Source organism: Labrus bergylta, chromosome 1, assembly GCF_963930695.1.
Source record: "Labrus bergylta chromosome 1, fLabBer1.1, whole genome shotgun sequence".
Classification (NCBI taxonomy): domain Eukaryota; kingdom Metazoa; phylum Chordata; class Actinopteri; order Labriformes; family Labridae; genus Labrus; species Labrus bergylta.
Window position 1 is genome coordinate 25,275,821 of NC_089195.1, and position 21,390 is coordinate 25,297,210.

At 43.0% G+C, this 21,390-nt stretch overlaps 2 protein-coding genes across 2 annotated transcripts in view; one reads left to right on the top strand and one right to left on the bottom strand.

Moving 5' to 3' along the window:
* gstcd (glutathione S-transferase, C-terminal domain containing) overlaps positions 1-14,611 on the bottom strand; it is a 57,548-nt gene extending 42,937 nt beyond the window's left edge. Inside the window, exons 1-5 of the mRNA XM_020648422.3 lie at positions 14,494-14,611; positions 13,910-14,349; positions 12,945-13,406; positions 11,222-11,491; positions 8,079-8,172 (exon numbers count right to left, since the gene is read on the bottom strand). Coding sequence (XP_020504078.2) covers positions 8,079-8,172; positions 11,222-11,491; positions 12,945-13,406; positions 13,910-14,329 — 1,246 coding nt within the window. The 5' untranslated portion in view covers positions 14,330-14,349; positions 14,494-14,611. The remainder of the gene's footprint in view (positions 1-8,078; positions 8,173-11,221; positions 11,492-12,944; positions 13,407-13,909; positions 14,350-14,493) is intronic.
* A 212-nt stretch (positions 14,612-14,823) lies between these two features.
* On the top strand, positions 14,824-21,368 carry ints12 (integrator complex subunit 12). Its single transcript, XM_020648449.3, has 7 exons — positions 14,824-14,969; positions 15,764-15,927; positions 16,031-16,189; positions 16,716-16,894; positions 17,089-17,248; positions 17,371-17,514; positions 20,553-21,368. The coding sequence occupies exons 2-7, from the start codon at positions 15,772-15,774 to the stop codon at positions 21,114-21,116; spliced, it is 1,362 nt and encodes a 453-aa protein (XP_020504105.2). The 5' UTR covers positions 14,824-14,969; positions 15,764-15,771; the 3' UTR covers positions 21,117-21,368.
* Positions 21,369-21,390: the final 22 nt, after the last annotated feature.

A 21,390-nucleotide genomic window follows, 5' to 3' on the forward strand; every position in this document is an offset into this window, starting at 1 on the left:
AGAAATATACAATTAAATAAAAAAGTGTAAAAGAAGTCACTTATAAAGTCTATTTGCTACCTGAATGATCATCTTGTTTAATCTCCTGTAATGATTTCATGTTGAACAGATTCAAACTACTATTAATATGACTATAAGGAAAACTATTTCCTCACATATCTCCCACTGATTAAACCCAATTAAATACTTTGGGAACCGTAACATCAGAGTGTGATTAAAATTTGAATGAAATATCAATAGAAGCCAAGAGAATATTTTTCAATCTTCCTTTATAAATGATTAAGTGCAGCTGAGAGAAGCTGAACTGTGTCCTTAGAGCACTCAGTCAATATTTAGTCGAAGAAAATTCATCAAATGTAAACGAAAGTTCAAAAGTGTGGACTCTTGACTCAAATGAAGCCAATTATCGTCATCTGACTTTGAGATTTTATGCCTGAACTGATTTCATAGTGGATGAAATCGACACATCCTATCACATCACATTTCACTTCTCTAATTCCAAGTCAAAGAAAAAGTTAAGGATAAGTCCAAGTACCCATCCACCTACCTGATTCAGCAATGCAATGTTGTTACTGGATTGATATCCAAGCTCTGATGCATCTTACAGGTCTTCTTATTCCCAAACCAAATATGGTGAGGGGTGTCTGGAAGCTAAGCACAACAGATGTTCAACTACTCATCAGATTTATGCTCAGCACAGAAAAGGCGTGGGCTAAGTCGATCGGTGTGGCTAACAGGTCTGCTGGGATTTAACTTTCAAAGAATATGATGTTGCAGGAGGATGTCTGAGAATGAGAAAAGGAAATGTTCCAGCTCATCTGAAGCAACATAGCTTCCTAAACCGCCTTTAGATTCTGTCCAGGATGCTATGAAACCCCTAACCACTCCATAGACATTTTAGTGCTGAATAGTCACTGTTGCAGAGATTAACACATGCTAGCTACTATTGGACACTGTGCTTCTTGCTGGGTCTTATCATGAAGGACGTTTTCCAAGCGTACAGTGTGAATTTGTGACTAAACTTTTTGTATCAAGACTGAAGAGAACACACGACCTCCTGCAAGGTCTTATTCGTAAAAGTCTGATCTCTTTATACTCCAAATTGAATGCGTACTTGGTAGGCCCATGACACAACCTTTTCTGTGTTCATAAATTAACTGTTTTAGTTCACTCTGGCTGTTCTCATCATCAGTGATGTTTTCAGCCACCACAGGCATCTGTTATCAGATCTGTTATTAGAAGCCTGCATAGAAAATCTATGACAAATTGATTCTACTGTATCTGTATCTGCTGGATATGGTTGGACTTGAGCTTGTACAGCACTTTTAAAGTCTTCTGACCATGTCACACCGACCCATACCCTGATGACTGAGGCTGCTATGCAAGTGACCATCAGAAGTAACTAATCCATTCATACACATGCATACGCCGCCAAAGCAGCAGGAGCAATTCTCTTGCACAAGGACACATCGTACATATTGCTGCAGGAGCTGAGGAACGAACCCCAGTTGGCAACCGACTCTAACAACTGAGCCACAGTCTATATATCACTTCTTCCTAACAAGTTCCTTAGAAGTGTTTTTAAGAACATTTAACACTGGAAAGTTGTTGTTTTTTTTGCCTGAAATTGGCCAGAATTGATCAGGCACTGCTGATTTAAGATTATGCTCGCTAAGTTAGAATGGAATGGAATGGACAGCATACAAATATCAAAAAACAGAGACAGGTTTTAGAGATGTTTTGGGTGGATAATTTGTCTAATAATTATAATTTAATATATTCATCAGAGTTTTGTATTGAATTGAATTGTAAAAATCACAATGTGATGTGATAGGGAGACTTTTTCTGGGCCTGGCACAGTAACTTCCTGGAATCACCGCTGGAAGTCTTGCTTACATGGGGTGTTTTTTTTTTCTAATGGGGATGCATCATGAGTGGGATAAAAGCTGGGATAGCCAGCCTACCAACAAATACCGTACCTTGTAATAGTTTTCTTCTGCTTCTAAAACATCTCAAAGAAAGTCCCAGCAGTCATATGTGAATTTTGTGAATTCTCAACGCCCCTGTCTGCTGTATTTGAAGCAGGGAAACGGAGACAAACAGAGCCAGTTTTCGCTCCAGCAATTCAACTTCTGTCAGACTCTTGTAACCTAAGACAAAGACATGGCGACTCATCTCATCTCCATGTACCAAAACAAACCCTAGAGGACCTGATAGCAGCATGTCTGAAGCATGACAACTATGCACTTCCAACCCCAGCCCTCCCTTTTTATGCCTGATGGTCTCATTCACCCCCTCCACACCCCCACTTAGTTTTCTGCCCATAACCCTTGTCTCTCTTCAAGCTGTCTCTCCCCTATCTCAGTCTCCCACTGCCACACACTCCATCATTCCAGCCTGCCCTCACCGCTGCCTCCTTCCTCCTCCATCTATTAAGTGAAGTGCTGCAGACGAGACGTTGGCTGCTCTGTACAATGGCCCCTGTATTCACATTGGTGTTTACATTGCTGTATTCACATTGCTGCAGACAGCCCCTGACACCATTTACTGAAGCAAACCTCCAAACAAAGAGGGCAGAAATCTAAACAGCTGTCATGCACAGAGGTGCCTTTGTTTCTGTACAGCGTGCATACCTGAGCAGCAGAATATTACAGGATTTATAACCGCTCAACACGGATTAGATGGGTCACAAGAAGAAAAAAAAAAAGACAACACATGGCATATTGTCAGGAGATGAGAACTTAAAATATTAAAAGATAAATGGCAGTCTTAAGATATCAAAAAGTAACAAATTCTTTAGATGTTTTTTGTTCACCTGCATGATGGACTTCAATTTTACCCTTCAGGGGTAAGGCATAAAAAGGGACTAAAAAAAAAAATGTGTTCACAGTTCAGTAAAAATGGATGTGAACACTCAAAACGAAACTGAACGTCAGCACTTCATTTCAAATTCACGGCTGTGGAGTAAAGAGCCATAACAAAGCTGCCCAAGTACTCGCAGACTGAACTGTATATGCACCTAGCTGAGAATGACAAGCTAATACATATAAATAAAACAGATTTAAAACACTTATGTGTGTGACTGTGTGGTACATTTGTTTTTTTTTTCCCAGATATGGAAATATTTATGCAAACCTAAGGGGAAAAGTGCTGCAATTTCCCCCGTTGTACTTGTCCACGTGGGTGTGTGTGCAGCCATTTGTGTAAACTGTGAGAGCAGATAGATGGGAGAGCCCACGCGCTGGGGCTCAGGACAAATTGGCTGCCTTTCGTCTCTGCATCTCTTTAATTACAACGGACTGAAGCGCCGGGGCCGCCTACCTACAGGCCTAATGCTGCAGGAGGAGATATCAACAGAGCAGTTTATCATAGAGTGCCGACAAAAGTGGGACAGCTAAAATGTAGTCCCTCTCCATGATTCCGGCTCTCTGAATAGATACGTAGCCCACATTGTCAAGAGCACTTCTGTTAGGGTGTCAGTGGGGCTTTCTGGGATAGAAAAGAGGTTATTAAGTTGTTCTGTGGAACTACATCAATATACTACAATTGGCTTTACAAATTACATCCAGTACAGAGTGGTCGAAAACGAAGACGGATATTTCTGTCTTCCATTGTTTTGACTCTACTCCAGCAGGTTGTACTTGAAGTGATACACGATCATTTGAAATGTTGCCTTTCACTAGAACTAATACTTCTGTGTTTGAGGGTGTTCAAGCATGCTGAGTTCTCGGTAATGGCACTCATAGTTCTTCATACACATTGTTCTCCAAGTCTACAACAATGAAGAAGGAGCATAATAGAAAATCCATGAAAAGGTAACAAAAGGTGCTCAAAAAGTGGCGCATTACTTAAAGAGCCCATATTCTGCTCTTTTTGGGGTTCGTATATTTAATCTATGTACCTACTTTTGTACGTTCACAATAGCTAAAGTACGAAAGAAGTGTCTGTTTTCATGTACTGCTCCTCCTTGCTCCCTCTACGCTCTGAGTCCGTCAGCTACACTCTGTTGAGCCCACACTGTTAGACCCCACGTGGGCCAAGTCTGCTCTGATTGGTCTGCCGATCCGCTCTGTCGTTATTGGTCAGTTGCTCAGCACGCTTCTTGGAAATTTCAACATGAGTTGCAGGGCTTGCCACAACGAGCCAATGGGCTTAGATCAGTGATCTCACACTGACAATGACGTCGGACTGACAAATCTTTATCGAGGGGGGGTAGAACCGAGCGTTACATACAGCTAATGCTACAGCTAACAGGAGGACGTAGGAGAAGCCACGTTTCCGCAGACTTTGAATTTTTGCAAATAGATGTGCCTAAACATGCACAGGACACTTGGAAAACACACTAAAGAGCATATAAAACCAGAAAAAGCATAATATGGGACCTTTAAATAGCTGCCTGCATTGTGTAACTACAAAAACAAATAAAGTGACAGGATAAACATAAACATAAACATAAGGCCCAGTGTCCACTTAGAGTTTCTTTCTGAGCGCCAGCGTCTTTTTTCAATTGTTTCAATGAGGAGAGAGCGTTCGCAGCAGAGAGTGGCTGCCTGGAGAAAAAAACGCAGCGCCCAGCATCTTTTTTCCTAGCGCTCCACATTTTTTGAGTGGCTGCTCCGAGCACTCAAGTTGAAAATCTTTAAACTTTTCAGAAAGGCGCCGTTGACATCAGCGACACTCTTTTCCACATGTATGAAATTCCCTGTAGCTTTGCTGTCTACGGGTCGTCTTTTAGCCACATCCTCTTTGCTCCGTGTCGGATCAGGGAATAAACGATGTAAAATATAAAACATGCAGTAAAAATGAATGGAGCAGTGTCTGTCATACATTGCCCATTGTGAACACACTGATGGGCAATGTATAGGACAGATGTGCAGCGCTTTTATTCTCAGCGCACAGAATAATGCTTCATGCAAACACTGCCGAGCGCACAGTCAGCGCTTTACTGCCCGGAAATAACACTAGGTGGAAACGGGGCCTAAATCATGAAGTCATACTGGATCAATATCTGAGTGTGCAATATTTACAACACCAAAGAAAAACAATAATTAAAAAGTGATACAAAAAAAAAGATTTTTGTGAATGTTTTTCTTTAACTTAAGAGAAAAAACCCCACAGTAATCAGAAGTGTACTGATTTGTTTAATAAATCAATCAATCAACTATACTGGATTTTTTTTTTGTTATAGAGAATCTTCAAGAGCCCATATTCTGCCCTTTTTGGGGTTCATATACCGTATTTTCCGCACTATAAGGCGCACTTAAAAGCCTTTAATTTTCTCAAAAAACGACAGTGCGCCTTATAATCCGGTGCGCCTTATATATGGATCAATTGGTTAATTGGTTGATCCATACTGGTTGTACACGGCGCTCAGCGACACTGACTCGGATAATGACGAGAGGGAGCCGGGCATGTTGGATGCCGTACTCGCCCAACTGTTCAATTCGGACACTGAAGAAGAAGAATTCGAGGGATTCGTGGACGGGGAATGAACTGAAAAAGTGAGCTTTACGTGTTATACGTAACTGAACAATGTTGAGTTATGCACTAACGTTTGAATTAGCGGTATCAGACTGTGTTTCTTTTACGTGTTTACAACTGAACAAGGCTGGGAGATATTGTGAATATGCACATTAACGTTTGAACAACGTTGAGTTATTGTGAATGCACTAAGTGCTAAGTACGTAAGTTGAACAATTTCGAGAGTTACTATATTGTGAATGCACTAACGTTTGATTTAGTGGTATCAGACTGTTTCTTTTACGACGTGTTTACTGAATCAGGGAAAAGTTCCCCTCCACGTTTGGGAGAAGAGTGAACAAGGCTGGGAGATATTGTGAATATGCACATTAACGTTTGAACATCGTTACCATGGGAGTGAACGGAGTTGTCAGAACGCTTAATAAAGTTTGACTTTATCTGACTGTTTTGTTGACATTCCCTTTAGCACAGCTCCATCTAGTGGATGCATAACGCAACCCCAGTCAAACGTTTGACTGCAGTATCTTCTATTCTATGCGCCTTATAATCCGGTGCGCCCTATATATGAAAACAGTTCTAAAATAGGCCATTCATTGAAGGTGCGCCTTATAATCCGGTGCGCCTTATAGTGCGGAAAATAAGGTATTTAATCTATGTACCTACTTTTGTACGTTCACAATAGCTAAAGTTTGAAAAAAAGTGTCTGTTTTCATGTACTGCTCCTCCTTGCTCCCTCTCCGCTCTGAGTCCGTCAGCTACGCTCTGCTGAGCCCACACTGTTAGACCCCACGTGGGCCAAGTCTGCTCTGATTGGTCAGTGTGATCTCACACTGACAATGACGCCGGACTCACAAATCTTTATCGAAAGGGGCTAGAACCGAGCGTTACATGCAGCTAATGCTACAGCTAACAGGAGGACGTAGGAGAAGCCACGTTTCCGCAGACTTTGAATTTTTGCACATAGATGTGCCTAAACATGCACAGGACACTTGGAAAACACACTAAAGAGCATATAAAACCAGAAAAAGCATAATATGGGACCTTTAAGGACAAATTCAAGTGTAGTTCAAAGTGCTTCATAAGCAAGGAACTAATACACTGAAGTTAGAATGTTCAAAAGGATTAAGAGACTAACTCACACCAATATGAAGTCAATCAAATTAACAATTAAATACAAGATGGACGATAAAAAATAATTAGAAACAAGAAATGAAAGATAAAGCAATACAAATTAATCATCATGTGTCCAAAATGTCCTACAGAAATTAAACAAAGTCTGAGCTCATTTGCGACTCATTTCTGTTCACGGTTGGTTTGAAGGTTCTTCTATAGTTCATTTAGACTCTAAGGACTCCGCAGCAGTAATGAATTGAACGTGAGGCCTGCACAAACACAGGAGATGAAAGAGGGAGGAAGCTGAACTTAAGCATCCAAATATAAAATAATGAAACAGCTTTCTAGTTTCATGTCAAGTGGAAGAACACAGCAGGTAGTGGAACAGAAGGGAGGCAAGAAATCAATGCTTAACACTACTATAAACAGAAAAGGAAATGATTATACGACCAATGACATGTAGATTCTGCTCTGCATGTGCTCAGAGTGTTTAGCATCACTACAGAGAGATATCTCAGGAACAAGAAGAAAAGCAATGCAGGGGAGAGAAAGGAAACAGAGATTTCTTCTCTATGCTTCAGCAGTGCAACCTGAGGCAACAATTAGCTCCTGCTCTTACTACAATCAGCAGCACCCACTAAGGAACAAGTTCCATGTTGCACATTATTTGTTTGCGCCTCCAGTGTGTGCAAATCTGTGTGTTTCTCCTGAGCCGAGTCAGCTGTTTCTACGCCACAGACTTTTCCACACATAGAATCGGCTAAAACATTGAGATGAGTACTTTAAAATTAATTAGGAGGCCTCATGGGGAAGCTCATCCAGCTGAGGCTGAGCTGAGAGCACTGCGATGTGTCAGAGGCTAATATTTTTGTTTTCAGGCGGTGGGTGGGGGTGGGTGGGGGTGGGTGGGGGGGCGGTGAGGTGCCACTGAAAATCACCAGGCTACAGTAAGAGTGGGAGCCTTATCCAAATATTTATGCACATTCCACACTCTGGCTCCATATACAGTATCGATAAAAGTTGTAAATCGCAAAAAGAGAGTGAGTGGAGAGGTCAGTTAGAGACGAGGGCGATAAACGTGATGACAGGAGGAGATTTAAGACGTGGTGGGAGCAGTGAAAGCAGAGGAAAAAAGAAGATATTTAAAAAAAAATATGAAAATCATTTGGGGGAGCATTAAGTGTGAGTGAATGTGAGTGTGTTTGTGTTTGTGGTGTGGGTGTCTCTGTGTTTAAATGTTTGGTATTATGTTTTGGATTTACCTTTTATTTAGATTTTGTATTATGATGATTAATTCATGTTTTGTACGGACCCCCTTGAAAAAGGAGATGACGCATCTTAAGGGGCTATCCTTGAAATAAATTACATATTTGACATTTAATCTCAAGCTGAAAAAAGAGTGAAAGTCAGAAGGGCAGAAAAGGACAATCAAAAATGGAGAAGCAAAAAAAAAAAGGAGCCACAGGGCACAAATTTGACTTTACCTTCAGTAGGGTTGATAGCTGTGGGTAAACTCTCCCATGGAAGGGTCCAGGCAGGGCAAGGATGAGGAGCGAACACTGCCTCGATGCCATTTTCCTGGGGGGGGGGGGGGGGGCGGTTGGAACACACAAACACACACATAGTTACACACGTTACCATAGAAACCCCTCTTCAGCCTTGAGGTGGTTGTAATGGAGTGATTCAAAGAGAACTGTTCTTGAACAAGCCCTGTGTCCCCTTACTCACACTGATCTAAAGCTACGCCTGAGGAGAAACACTGCTGGTGCACTTATTACTCCCTAAAGACAAAACAAATGTGCCACCAGCACAGCGCACATACCCCCGCACAGCTTGATACTCAAGTGTACAAGGTAAGGCACTTCCTTTTCCCTTTGTTTCTTTGATGAGAAGTCAGTTAGAATTGGAAGTATGAGCTTATATAGAGCCTGTAAAAGGCTTGTGGAGTGAGTATTCCCATTCATCTCTCATGTGAAAAGTTTTCCTAACAGCTCAACGTTTGCCTTCACATGATTGACCTCAGCTTATCTGATTAAAGGTACTACATGGCTAATAATAATAAAATCTGAAACTTCCAAGCTGTGGTGCAGACAAGATGTCATTCACATGTTACTTACTGTATCGCAGTATTAGGCAATTATACGCTTTTTGGGTATGGCTAAATCGTTTACATGTCTGGTTCACCCCAAACAAAGATAAAACCTTACAGTAATCTCACAAAACCATGTATTCCATAAGTTTGTAATCATGTCAGTGCAATTTAGACAAGTCCAATGGATTCATAGACCCAGAAAACATGGGGTTAGACACCAAGATTACTTGGCTAGGTCAAATAATGAAGGAGTTAGGATATTTTAAGGGTTTCCTGCCCATCTTGGACACCATCTTGAAAATTACACCTTTCTAGTGGTCAAATTTTGGTCAACTTTTAGTATGTTATTAAGGACACTTAATACTACAAAAAACAGCTGAGAAACCTTTTGTTAGAATTTTTTTAGGGTTAGGTGTTTTTTTTCATATATGCAACCGCCTATACATCAGTTACTCTCCAGTTAAGTGACCATCTTGTCTTTGTTATACATCTTTTTATTTACCTATCTATCTCTCCAGGTTGAACATAGATCTAAGAAAGATATCAGCAAATATATTGGCATCAGATTTTTTTCTCTCCACAATATCGACATCAGTCAGGAAATATCAATAGACATGTCTGAAAAAGTTATTCAAGTAAATAGAAAAGCATCCCAAATTGTAGCTTCAAAATGGAATTCAAATGAAATGTAAGATTAACGAGGTAGTATATTATGTATAACAGTGCTCCACTTCATTTCATGGGACAAGTTGCGAAAATCCAAATCTTTTACACGTCATTCGTGAGACTTTTACAGACTGAAGTGTTGTTGATGCCGCCACCTGCTTTTAAAGACCTGTCAATCAATATGTGAGCAAAAGGGAACCAAGGTTTAGCCCTGCATATTGGTCTATACCCTTTTGTTTACATCTGCATCACGGCCTGTGCCTCTACAGCTCATTGCACACTAATGCATGGGCAGTTTGACTGGACTGCATCAGTGTGTGTTAACTGGGGTGAGAAAAAAAGGGGAGAGTTTATGAGCCATTTGTGCTGTGGATAGTGTAGCAAGATGAGCCTGGTGTCTCTGGTTAGCAGCGGTGAAGGATCGCGTGTCACCACATCAGACGGCAGACCTCCATCTCCATGCACTTGCCAAGGGACACACACAGTCATATATATATATATATATATATATATATATATATATGAGGAAATATGCACACACACACACACACACACACACAGGCACAAAGCACATTGGCCAAGACAACACAACAGCTGCAGTGCAGACATGATGGTGGCGACACGCAGCCATCCTTGTAATCCCTCCAGGCACAGAGAGAATGGTGGCCATTGTGTTTGTGTGTGTGTGTGCATGTATACGTCTGCTGCACACATTCCTCTCAGTTTTAATGTCTGATTTCCACCTGCCCTGAAAACTGTCATTTGAGCACATCTGTGGCCAAACGAATTTCATCTGTCAACATGGCATGTTGGAGACACATCCCACCCTGACCACCCAGCTCACTCCGCCTCACCAAAGCCCCCTTATCTCAGCCTCCTCTTCTCCCATCACTTTAAAAATCACATTGTTACAGAAACTTTAGCCAGCAGGAAATCGCTGAGAGTGAACAGTCTGAAGGCTCATTATGAGAGGTTAGTGAGGGGTGAGACTCCTTCTAAACAGCTGCTGGAAGAGCCGGTCCAAAACATTACGCAGGGTTAATGTTTCGAACGCCATAAAGCTAAGAAAGGTATAAATGTATGGGACTTTCTGCGAGGGTGGGGTGTGTCTTGCCAATTCTTCCTGAGGGAACTGCATTTCGACAGCGTGGACATATTATGCTGGTTTTGTGTGCCGTCTTGCCTCTGTACACTTTGATGTTCAGCTATTACTATAAACTACTTATAAAACTAGCTATAAAACTTAGTTATGGTTTGGACTGGATACATCGTTATATTTTTTTTTATTGCACCTGAACTGGGGCTAAGCTGAATGTGCACTGTCTGCACTTTCTAAGTGGCAACAGGATCCTCTGAGAATATGAATTTTGCATTTTAGAATGCTCCGAGGGCAGTGAAATACTATAACTACAAACAGATTCCGTTATTCCTTGAAGAACAGGATGCTAGTTTGTCTGGTTTGATAAATAGATTTTCATACAAAACAACCTCTGCGAGAAGAAAATCTTGTAAACAGACAAGCATCCTACAACTTTTCCCACTTAAAATGTTAATTCTGTGACTGGAAGCATTTAACATTCAAGCACTTGCAGAACGAGGAAGAAAAAAATGCAACAATTAGGAGTGTCTGCCAGGAGCCAAAACATTAACTTAGAGCCACATTCTTAAAGGCACAATCAGCAGAAAATGGCTGCTTGAAATTACAGGGATAACAGATAACAACCAGTTGGAGGCTGACAAACATGCTATCTTTCCTCTGAAGGGACACCGGGAGACAGCTCCCAGTATTTAAAGTGTTTGTTAAAGCAAACACATTTGGAAAACGCAGAGAAGTAATGTGTGATGGGAAACAAGTGAGGAGATGTTTACTTTGAGTTTAGTCAACGTAGGCCTTGGACCGCCGACAAAGGGAAGCTGTGAGGTCATCGCCAGGCTTTCTTCTTGCTCCAGTGGATGAGCTGGGTCGTCCTCTGCTGACAGCACTGGGATGCTGGATGGGGGGACTTGGGGGATGGTCAGAGTCACACCACATGCCTTGGCTGCCCGGAGGACCCCAGGAACCTCCTGGACACGGCTGTACCAGCGCAGCAGGTGTGGAAGCTGATGCAGAGTGTTTGCAGCATGGGTTTGGAGGGAACTCTATAAAGGACAATAAAAAAATAAATAAAAGAGAAAGTTTAAAAAAGAAAACATGAGATATTGATTAAGGGTCTCATCTGGCCTGCCATCTCCAGTGGAGCGAGATGTCAGGCCATGTCAGGTTCCAGCAGAATTCACCCCTCACACTGGTGGACACGGACACACTGACACGAGGGGGGGCCTGACAGGAAAAAACATCAGAGCAGCGTAGACAGGTAGGGAGGGTTAACGACACAAACAAAGATGTGATCAGAGGAGCGGCGCCACTGTGGTGCGACTGTGTGTGGAGGACAGAAGAAAGAGCTGTGGGGGACAGAGACACAGAGGGAGAAGGGGGCACTCTGCAGCATGACGAGTGGGCGCAGTGGAAAGGATCGGCCGTAGCTTGCATGTGTCGCGGACAGTGATGGCCGTTGAGAGGAGACACGCTAGGCTGAGTGTGAAACTGGAAACCGCTGGAGCACAGCTGACTACTAAAAGCCTCATTGTGAGAACCACAAGTTCATTCCCACAGTCGAGGAACAGTTGGTGACGGCTGGAGGGTGAAATGGAGGTGGGGAATACACCACTGCCTGTCTGTGTAGCGTTCCTGATCAATAACTATGTACCACTCGACTAAACAGACATAGCACACTGAAGTCTCCTCTGCAGGTACTTGCTTTAACTGCTGCTTCAAACTTTACTTCTAAATTATGCAATTATTAAATGTTATGAATATTCAGGACAAACGCTTTTGAAGTCGTGCAGACTTTTTTTTTTTCTTTTAAGTTTGGAGTTTTGAGGTCAACATAAGAAGCCAACCAATTCTTAATCTCTTGCAAGGAGAAAAACGTTCCCAAAAAAAAGAAAGTCATTGAAATGCATTTCAACCTGCTGCATTTGAATAGAAACCCTCCCTTACACTGTTATCACTCTTTTCCAGGTGCCTCTAGACCACCTTTGAGAAAATCTGAGCCAAGTGTGCTGCAGACAAGTCCCCTTAACTCGAGTTTCTGTCTGGGTGTGCTGCCTGCTCACCCTGCCCGGGGCTGTCAAAATCACATGTCATTGCACAATATGAAAAGTTATCTTAATAAAGACACTAAAAAAAAAAAAAAATCAGCCACGAGGCAGCGTCTGCAGCCTGAATGGCATCTTCTATCCAGTACGAGGTGATGTCAGACCTCTTTCATGTGTGCTTCTGTTTATGTTGAAAGACAAAGCCTTTTATGGCTTCACTTCATCGCTCACAGCACCCTAATGGGAATTTAGCTTCCAGTAAATTTGTGAAGGTCACAGTTTGTCAACGCATTGAAAGCTTGAAGCGTCTACAGGAAATATAAGGGACGTTTTGAAACTTAAATGAGCATTTGACAAGTATTTATGCATTTAAATGAGGTGAATCAATAAGATTAAGGTCTTTTGCCACAATGGTTCACACTCAGACATAAATCATTAACGCCAAGGCCCTTACCAAGTAGTGATAGATGCATGGCAGCAGCACCACATCAGTTAGAGTGAAGTAAAGTCCTTCAGCAAACACATGCTCCAGCGGGGGCAGGTCTGTTGTCTTCACTTTCCTGATCTCAGAGTTCTCTCTGGTGGTCGAAGTGGGAACTGAATCCACAGACAGTTTAGCCAGAGCCGCCCTGAGCTCAAGTCCATCATGGACCTGAGGTGACTGTCCTGGTTCAGACTCATGTTCTGGGTCCCCTTGGCCTTCTTTGGACTCTGTCTTTTTTTCGTCCCGTCTCTGCTCTTGGAGCTTCTGTCGGCGTATTTTGTCATCATTGTGGACTTTGACAGGCTCTGCTAGCCTACGCTCTAAGGTGAGGATAGGGAGAGGTGGCTGCTGGAGTTGATTTGAGGGATTTTTGAGGTGTTCTTCAACAGCAGAGGGGATGCCGATTTCACACAGGCGGGTCCACTTGCTTACCTGAAAGGAAGGACAGATAAACATTAGACAATAGACATTGATTGAAACCAAGTTATGTTATCCTTCCAGATATATACATTTTCAGCAATTCCTTTTCATGAAATTTGGAAACCGGTTGACATACTGACACAATATAATTGTGAAACAAGGTACACTTACAGAATCAGTAAAAAAAAAAAAAAAAAGTCCTCCTTTTAAATCAATATTAAACAATCTGGATTCAGAGCAGCAATACAGTCAGGACATCGGCTCCAGTTTAAAGTCAAAGCTCCTATGATTTTGCTATATGCCACAAGATGAAATGCATAGGTCTGACGTTGCACTTTTTCTCACTAATACAGAAAATGATAAGGTAGTGACTGTAAATTTATTTTTTATTTCATTTTGTTATTATTTATTATTATTTATTATTATTTTTCAGTCTATGCTGTAAAGTGCCCCTTGTCATCTTTGCTGGTGAAATCACTCAGGCACGTCATTTCCATTGTTTACTCGCAACGAACCTCAGCACATGCTTTCAAACAGGTCTTCTTGAACCCCAGCAGTGCCAAAACATCATTTCTCGAAGGGTCAGCCTCCAGGGTCTTGTTGATGATGTGTCTCAGGACCACCGCCAGTCCTGCCCTGCACAGACTCCCAGTCTCATCCAACACAGCAGGGAGACGGCAGCCCCTCACCAGCCGGGGTAGATCCTCCACCTGAATGTCAGACACATCCAAAGTCTCTGGTAACTGGCTCTTCAGTGACACAGAGCTGACAGATTTGGTGCAGACCAGAAACACTTTGAAAAAAGACTTGCACTCGCAGTAGGAGAGCAGAAACAAGGCTATGGAGGTGTGCAGCGGGAGACGTGGCTCCTCATGTTGGCAGCAAACTTCCAGATAGAGGGCTGGATGCTGCTGCTTTGCCTCTGTGTGCTTCATTGCAGAAACAAAAAACAGTACTGTGGAGTAAAAGCAGATAGAGGGTTATATCTAAGTAGCATTTTAAATATGTCCATGTGTATGTCAAAGCATGGTAACAACACGTGCGAGCTCAAAGGCCATTTCGGGTGCGCAGCATAAAATGTCATTTACATAATACTTACAACAGCTTTGATAACACGTATGTGTACACCGGCAAATGCGATGAAACCACGTTGTTATTGTACCCGCTTCCTGGGACAGTGCTGCTTCTTCGAGTCTTGTGCCACAGCTAGTCTAGCTCTTCAGCGCCATCTGACGGCCCTGGAAACATACCGCTCTATTGTTTTGTTTTTGTTTTGTTTTGTTTTTAAATAAACGCTACATTAATTTTAAACGTTTGACTCTTAAACTTAGAATATTGAGTATTAAATACAGAGAATAAAGTTGTATATTATTTTTTTTATTTTTTTTAATGAAACATTACAAGGTTCCGTGCGTTTAGATGACGGACATATTAAGCGGTTACACACGTCAAAAGAAAAAGCGTCCGGCTCGGCTGTTTGGGTGATTGTGTAGGAACTGTGGCTCCACCGTTAATTCTTTACGAAACGCCATTATCCGTGTGACAGGGAGGCTTTTACCAGGAGCAGGACTTAAGGTAACTTAGTACAACTAAATAATGTAATTTGCGAACGTGTTTATGATAAATAACAGCTGATGCGAAATGTAACTTTAGCTGCTCTGCCGCTATCACAGCGCTCTCTTGTTTCTGTTTCTGGTAACACCGTCACATAGTAACCCTGAATGTATCATTCATTTCTTCATATTAAAAGGGACAAACAAAGTCAGTTTGGTGGGGGTTATTTTGGAGTCAGCCGGAGGTGAAGGCTAGTTTCAGCCCTTCCTTGTACATTTACTACAACTCCCACAAAAAGAATAACAAAAGTGCATATTTAGTGCAGCTCGTCGGGATAAATGAAGTATCGAAGTGAACAACATCTGTCTTCAGAGGAATAGCTTTTTTTTTTACTCTATTCTAGCCTCCTCTTCCCAACTTCATTTGGCATTAACCTCAGACGATTTCATGTATTTATTATTCATATTTGTTGGCATAATTGCAAATGTTTCAAGTGTTAAAGCAGCGATTGTAAGATAACACATTGTTCAGGACTAGACTGCACTGAAGAAAAATGTTTGCCAATTATTAGTCAGATCTTTTAAAATATTGTCCAATCTATTATTGCTGAGTGAGACAGATGACCTGAAGACTATCTAATAACAAAAAAAAGAAGGGCTGCAAAACAAGCACTGAGTTGTCTTTATTGCAGCTAAAGCTTTTGTTTTGTCTCTTTTTTTTTTATATTGGCAAAATAGTTTATTTGTGCGACCTTACGTAACTATATGAGTTGTATTGATGAAGTCTAAAGTCTGTCATTATTTTATGGTTCCCAGTTGAATCCATGGCTGGGCCTGTCAGTCTGGAGTTGGATCCCATCTTCCTGAAGGGACTAAGTTACCTGCACTCCAAAAGTAAAGACTCAGCCGAGAAACTCAAAGCTTTACTTGACGATTCCCTTTCAAGAGGAAGCGACTCGTCTTACCGTTTATTACAGAAAGTAAGAAAATCCTCACGTTTATGTCTTTGTGTGTCGCCAATGTTCATTTGTAATTTTCAACTAAATGCTAAGTGTTCTGTGTCATCGCTGTGTGTGTTCTTAGGATATAGAGGTGTCCAAGGGGTCTGTGTCAAAACTGAGTTTAAGCAAACAGGACTCCAAGTCCTCCTCAAGCTCCTCGTCTTCCAGCAGCAGCAGCGGGAGTAGCAAATCCAGCTCAGAAAAGAGCAAGAAAGAGGTTGAGAAGAGACCCGCTGAGAAGGTATGAGATGCCGTTTTTTTTTTTTATCCTTTTGTTGTGATAAGAAGGACGTAACACTCAACTCTTTTGACATTGTCTTTCATGCAAAGAGGAGCCAATAAGATACTGACATCCATGATCCTACTAGGAAAACAAACCCTCCAAAATACATTCTTTGTTTCCCAATTTGACTGTTTTTAAGCCTGTTTGCTGCGTGAACATTTATCAAGTATGAGATTGAAACTGTGAAAGCTATCAAGTCATAGTGAGTCATGATCAAAATGATATGTAGCTCTTATTTTATAATGAAAATCAAGATGGCTGGAAGGACAACTCTTTTTTTCCTCCAAATGTTTTGGTTTTGAAGCGTCTTTCCACCTTCAGCATTATAGTTTAGTAAAAGAAAAAGAAAACAGATCCAAACTGTTTGAGTGCTGATTGCATGATGAAGGGTCCAATATTCCAGATATAAGAAATATAAAAACATGCATACATTGGCTATAGCTTAACTATGCTGTTACTCGTGGTGTGTCTTACCCACACACAGGTCAGGGTTGATTTGGGCGATGTGGACCCTCCGAAAAAGCCTCGTTTGGAGAAACAGGAGAATCGTGCGTCGCCAATAACCGTTCAGACGAGCAAGGACCTTCTGCCAAACATAAATGATGACGAGACCAACGCTGATGACTTTGCCATGGAAATGGGACTGGCTTGTGTGGTTTGCAGGTAAATCTTTATGATAAGCAAATTAGCCAAATGAGCTTCAGAGTGTTCGTGGGCTTTAAGTTTAACTATCACTATTTTTTATTCTGCTTCATATTTGAGAATAGAAAGATAAACATGAATGTTAAACTAACTTGCATTACCATTCACATTTTCACTTTGCTGTGTTTTTTTTTTTTTTTTTTTAACATCGTAAGGCAAATGACGGTGACCATGGGGAACCAACTGGTTGAGTGCCAGGAGTGCCATAATCTGTATCACCAGGACTGTCACAAGCCCCAGGTGACGGACAAAGAAGTGAACGATCCTCGGCTGGTGTGGTATTGTGCCCGCTGCACCAGGCAAATGAAACGCATGGTGAGGGAAATATTTTTCAGCCAATCATCACTTTTCCATTACTAATCAGTCTGTTTGATGGTTATTGTTTTTATAGAAGTATTTTCTCAGCCTAAAACATATTTTATCTTGGTGTCCCCCAGGCCCAGAAACCTCCACAGAAGCCGTCCCCTGCCTCTGCATCATCGGCACCGGTGGTAAAAGACACCATGGTTAAGAAGACAGAGATTAAAACCAAGCCTGACACAACCAACACCTTCCAGGCCTTCAAAAGAGCTGAAGTAAAGGTATGTGTCCACTAAACACTGTAGGTTGTAGATGCACCAAAAACTACAGGAGTACAGGACTACAGGAGTTTTAAAATCCTACCTCATTTTGAAATCGGGTAGCATCACGTGCATAAAGAGAAATTTAACGGATATGCTTCGCTCTCAAGCATGCACACGCTAAAAGATATGAAAATAATCTACAGGATTTTATTAAGATTATCATGCCTGGCAGAGGAACGCACCACCTCATGTGACCTTGTGTAAACAATGGAGCTGGTGTTTAAATGTACGACTTTAATACTGTGAGCAGAGAGGCTTGGGTCCTGCCGCCACTGACTACTGTCCACACTGACTACTGTCCCCACTGACTACTGACTACTGTCCACACTGACTACTGTCCCCACTGACTACTGACTACTGTCCACACTGACTACTGTCCCCACTGACTACTGACTACTGTCCACACTGACTACTGACTACTGTCCACACTGACTACTGTCCCCACTGACTACTGTCCCCACTGACTACTGTCCCCACTGACTACTGTCCCCACTGACTACTGTCCACACTGACTACTGACTACTGTCCACACTGACTACTGTCCCCACTGACTACTGTCCCCACTGACTACTGTCCCCACTGACTACTGTCCACACTGACTACTGACTACTGTCCACACTGACTACTGTCCCCACTGACTACTGTCCCCACTGACTACTGTCCCCACTGACTACTGTCCACACTGACTACTGACTACTGTCCACACTGACTACTGTCCCCACTGACTACTGTCCCCACTGACTACTGTCCACACTGACTACTGACTACTGTCCACACTGACTACTGTCCCCACTGACTACTGTCCCCACTGACTACTGTCCACACTGACTACTGACTACTGTCCCCACTGACTACTGTCCCCACTGACTACTGTCCCCACTGACTACTGTCCACACTGACTACTGACTACTGTCCCCACTGACTACTGTCCCCACTGACTACTGTTCACACTGACTACTGTCCCCACTGACTACTGTCCCCACTGACTACTGTCCCCACTGACTACTGTCCCCACTGACTACTGTCCACACTGACTACTGTCCCTACTGACTACTGTCCACACTGACTACTGTCCACACTGACTACTGTCCCTACTGACTACTGTCCACACTGACTACTGTCCCCACTGACTACTGTCCCCACTGACTACTGTCCACACTGACTACTGTCCACTGACTACTGACTACTGTCCACACTGACTACTGTCCACACTGACTACTGTCCCTACTGACTACTGTCCCTACTGACTACTGTCCCTACTGACTACTGTCCACACTGACTACTGTCCACACTGACTACTGTCCACACTGACTACTGTCCCTACTGACTACTGTCCCTACTGACTACTGTCCACACTGACTACTGTCCCTACTGACTACTGTCCCTACTGACTACTGTCCACACTGACTACTGTCCACACTGACTACTGTCCCTACTGACTACTGTCCCCACTGACTACTGTCCACTGACTACTGTCCACACTGACTACTGTCCACACTGACTACTGTCCCCACTGACTACTGTCCCTACTGACTACTGTCCACACTGACTACTGTCCCTACTGACTACTGTCCACACTGACTACTGTCCCCACTGACTACTGTCCCCACTGACTACTGTCCCCACTGACTACTGTCCCCACTGACTACTGTCCCCACTGACTACTGACTACTGTCCCCACTGACTACTGTCCACACTGACTACTGTCCCTACTGACTACTGTCCACACTGACTACTGTCCACACTGACTACTGTCCCCACTGACTACTGTCCCCACTGACTACTGTCCCCACTGACTACTGTCCCTACTGACTACTGTCCCTACTGACTACTGTCCCTACTGACTACTGTCCCTACTGACTACTGTCCACTGACTACTGTCCCCACTGACTACTGTCCACACTGACTACTGTCCCTACTGACTACTGTCCCCACTGACTACTGTCCCTACTGACTACTGTCCCCACTGACTACTGTCCACACTGACTACTGTCCACACTGACTACTGTCCACACTGACTACCGTCCCCACTGACTACCGTCCCCACTGACTACCGTCCACACTGACTACTGTCCACACTGACTACCGTCCCCACTGACTACCGTCCCCACTGACTACCGTCCACACTGACTACTGTCCACACTGACTACCGTCCCCACTGACTACCGTCTGGCCTTGTCTCTCGTGGTTATTGTGGTCATGCACTACACCTGCCAGACACTTTTATAAAATTATCATCAAGATTTAAAATCCTAAATATTAAACATGTTTGAATTAAATTGGGGTGGCCTTTATGCTCTCTGAGCAGATTGAGGAGGTTAATATTGGATCTTTATACCGCTCGCACTACAAAATAATCTTGGTAGATAATCGGTAGCGAGCAGCCTCTAGTTGGGAACTCCCCTGCAATTGTCGGGAAGGCGGAATCGGACCTCAAATCAGCCTAATTACCCTGTGGTCTGAGTCGGGCCTAAGTTTCTCTATCTAAAAGATATTTCTTGTAGCGAGTGAGAGACAAGCAATAGCTGCCAATGCACACAACAGCTGCGTAGGCAAATGTCCAGTTCAGTAACATTTCTCCAGGGGGATGGATTTCAAACTCTTAAGCATACTTTTTGGAGTTCATCATGAAATGATGCAGACTGCAGTGGTGTGATTATGTTCATTCTGTTCAGAGTGGGTGTGCTTTCTTCTTTTTCAAGTTTCCTTTCTCCGTTTCTGTTTTCATTTAAAGTCTTGTTAAGGTTAGCAAGTTGAGGCTTTTCTAGCCGACAGAAATACCAAAACCAACAATGCTTTTGTCAGTTTCACAATACTTCCTGAACTCTCTATCGTGTCTCAACCAAATTAAAAGTACAGCTCACAAATGTGTTATACATAAACACATCAGTCAAAGTTTTTAGGTAATACTTAAAGCAGAAAGGCAAAAATAAGTTCAGCCATTTTTTAGTGTAGTTCAGCACTATTTAATTTGTGTTTACTGTTTATCTTTTCAGGCATCCACAATCTCAGCCAACCCCCCCAGCAGCAGCTCCTCCTCCTCAGGCAGTGCTCTTACTGGCTGGGCTGCATTTGGTGCCAAAACAAATCCGTCTCTTCCTGCCAGCTCCAAACTGGGTTCCTCAGGCCCGAGTGGGAGCCACAAGACCTTGACAGCTCCCTCTGGTCAGAAACCTGTTGGTCTGTCTGGGCTTACAGGAGCCAAGTCGGGACTTGGAAGTGCAAAGATAGCTGGGAGCGGCAACGGAAACGGCTCTGGCCAGGTTCCTCTGAAACCTCCACCCCCCCTGACTCTGGGTAAGCAGCCGCTGAACCGTTCGACAAGTGGAGAAAACCAAGGGAAAGGCTCTTCATCATCAGGTGGTGGCTCCCCTAGCGGCTCCCAGGTAGGGACAGGAGGGAACGGAGGCAATAACGGGAACGGGAACGGGAACAATGGGAACGGGTCAAAGGCCGCCCCGGGGGACAAAGCACCGACATCCCAGGAGTCCCAGCTTAACGCCATGAAACGGTTACAACTGGTGAAGAAGAAAGCAGCACAGAAGAAGCTGAAGAAATGAGCAGAAGTTGAACAAAGCGAGAGAAGATGTGAGGAATTTGAAAATAAACCGTTTATGGAATTAGTGCCAGTGAATTCTGTTTGTATCAGGAGAGCGCCTGTAACTGTCGTAACACCGTTCAGTCAAATACTTGAATCTTTCTTTGTGTAAATGCTGCTGGACTGTGTGCCTCGTTCTGTCAGATCTAACCATTGAAACAATGACTGTCACCTTCAAGCAAACACAATTAAATCTCCTCTTCTTACAAACTGACAGTAGCACTGACTAAGTAATG